Source organism: Bison bison, unplaced genomic scaffold (assembly GCF_000754665.1).
Source record: "Bison bison bison isolate TAMUID 2011002044 unplaced genomic scaffold, Bison_UMD1.0 scf7180017864503, whole genome shotgun sequence".
Classification (NCBI taxonomy): Eukaryota; Metazoa; Chordata; class Mammalia; order Artiodactyla; family Bovidae; genus Bison; species Bison bison.
The window spans coordinates 2017319-2019509 of NW_011495061.1; the positions used below are offsets into that span (position 1 = coordinate 2017319).

The 2191-nt window shown below is 51.6% G+C and overlaps 1 protein-coding gene across 1 annotated transcript in view; it reads right to left on the reverse strand.

Annotated features, from left to right (window-relative positions):
* Positions 1-1386: 1386 nt before the first annotated feature.
* The window catches only part of RNF32 (ring finger protein 32), a 36566-nt gene continuing 35761 nt past the window's right edge, over positions 1387-2191 (reverse strand). The window contains exon 8 of the mRNA XM_010829261.1: positions 1387-1805. Coding sequence (XP_010827563.1) covers positions 1605-1805 — 201 coding nt within the window. The 3' untranslated portion in view covers positions 1387-1604. The remainder of the gene's footprint in view (positions 1806-2191) is intronic.

A 2191-nucleotide genomic window follows, 5' to 3' on the forward strand; every position in this document is an offset into this window, starting at 1 on the left:
CGGGCGGCCTGCCTGTCGCGCCTCCCGCCCTGGCTGTTAGTTGTGGCTGCACTGACCTTCCGGGGGCCCCAGGTGGCCGCAAAGCCTGCCTGCAGGCTCTCCCTGTGGCCCAGGGGTAGGAACCCCCCTTCCAGTGCAGGAGATGTGGGTTCGATCCCCGGTCTGGGAACTAAGATCCCACATGCTCCAGGCACCACGATGAAGATCCTGCAAACATCAGCTAAGACCCAAATAAATAAAGAATTTTTTTTTTTTAATTCAAAGGAAAAGTCTACCTGCTCTTCCTCAGCACCGGGGAGGGTTCACTGGAGACTCCAGGCAGAGTGGCCAAGAGCTGGGAGCCCCTGAGGGCAGCTCCTCGGCCCCTCACCTACTGCTGATGGGCAGGGAAGTTCAGAGGAACAGCCTGCTTTGTCTGTCCCTAACATCTGGGGCCTCTTCTGTCCCAGCAGCTGGGGCACCTCGCCAGGACCCTGTGGTTTGTGAATGTGCTTGTGAATGACCAGGCTCCCAGGAAGATTCCGTGGATTTCTTTACATGTGAGCCATGAACATGTGACTCTGAGTTATTAATACGTGATGTGCTGTTTTAGATAGCATATTAAAAAGCAGAGATGTTACTTTGCTGACAGAGGCCTGTCTAGTCAAGGCTATGGTTTTTCCAGTAGTCGTGTATGGATGTGAGAGTTGGACCATAAAGAAAGCTGAGTGCCGAAGAACTGATGCTTTTGAACTGTAGTGTTGAGAAGACTCTTGAGAGTCCCTTTAAGAGCAAGGAGATCAAACTAGTGAATCCCAAAGAAAATCAGTCCTGAATGTTCATTGGAAGGACTGTTGCTGCAGCTGAAGCTTCCAATTCTTTGGCCACTTGATGGGAAGAACTGACTCACTGGAAAAGACCCTGGGAAAGACTGAAGGCGGAAGGAGAAGGGGATGACAGAGGATGAGATGGTTGGATGGCATCACTGACTCAATGGACATGAGTTTGTGCTCTGGGAGTTGGTGATGGACAGGGAGGCCTGGTGTGCTGCAGTCCAGGGAGTCACAAAGAGATGCCTGGGTGACTGAACTGATGCTGAAACCACGGAATACTTATTTTTATATCTTGGGTTTATGTATTCAGAGTGCTGGACTCAACAGTAACGTATCCCATAGAGAGAAAGCAAGGACTAAAAGCAAGCATTTGAATGGCAGAGGGCCTTTGGATGCCCTGAGAGGTTTAGGTTCAGTCTGCAGGCGGACTCGAGCTGCAGCTGTAGGGCATGCCTGGGAAGACGCTGTGTTGCCACCTCACCGGCAGGCCCGCCGGGTGCCCGCAGCACCGCTGTGGAGAGGGCAGGGAGGGAATCACTTTACTCTCACGAGCAGCCCAGCCCACCAACCAGAAGCCGAGCTAATCAGCAAACTGTAGAGCCTCCGAGATAGAAGTTTTTAATCCGTTCTTCAGCTGACTCAACTCATGAATTTGAAGTTTTCTCTTTATAAAGACTAGAATTGGATGGGTTTGTGAGCTTTTAAAATATTGTCAGCTTTCCTAACATACAACTACCAACAATAAGGTTAACACTTCCCCCCCCGAATTATATAATTTTTTCCCTTGTGAATTCAGCATTCAAGAATTCTTTTCTGATAGCAGCAGCGGCAGAGTGGACAGGCGTGGAAAGGAGCGCTCTCCCCCAGGGAGAACTCCTCCAGAGCGCGGAGGCACGCGAGGTGGAACACGTGGGAGCAGGACAGCAGGACCGTCTCCCGCGGCGCCAGCGCGGTGAGGCAGATGGGGCAGTCGGGGGCCTCCCGGCGCAGGGCCTGCAACACAGGGCAGGCGGCACACGTGCGGGTCACGCCGCAGTGGGCAGTGCCCCGCGTTTTAGTGAGAACCGGGCACCCACAGACGAGGGTCTTCTAAATGTGAAGACATTTCATCCTGGGTTAAACTAACGCTAATTATGTCTGTGCTCTGCTACTCCTGCAAAAAATGGAAGGGACCGCAACCCACCTGGGATGACCGACTTCGAAACACAGTTTATAAAATGCTGAACCTTAGTAACTGACTTTCTTTGAATTAAGCAGTCTCTGACACTATGTAGCCGCTAAACTTCTTTATGCATTTACCATTTTTGTGATTTCTAAGTAAGTGTTTCCCCTGCCGGGTTTGGTGTCCCTCTCCTCAGATGCAAGGGACAGGCAGGCTG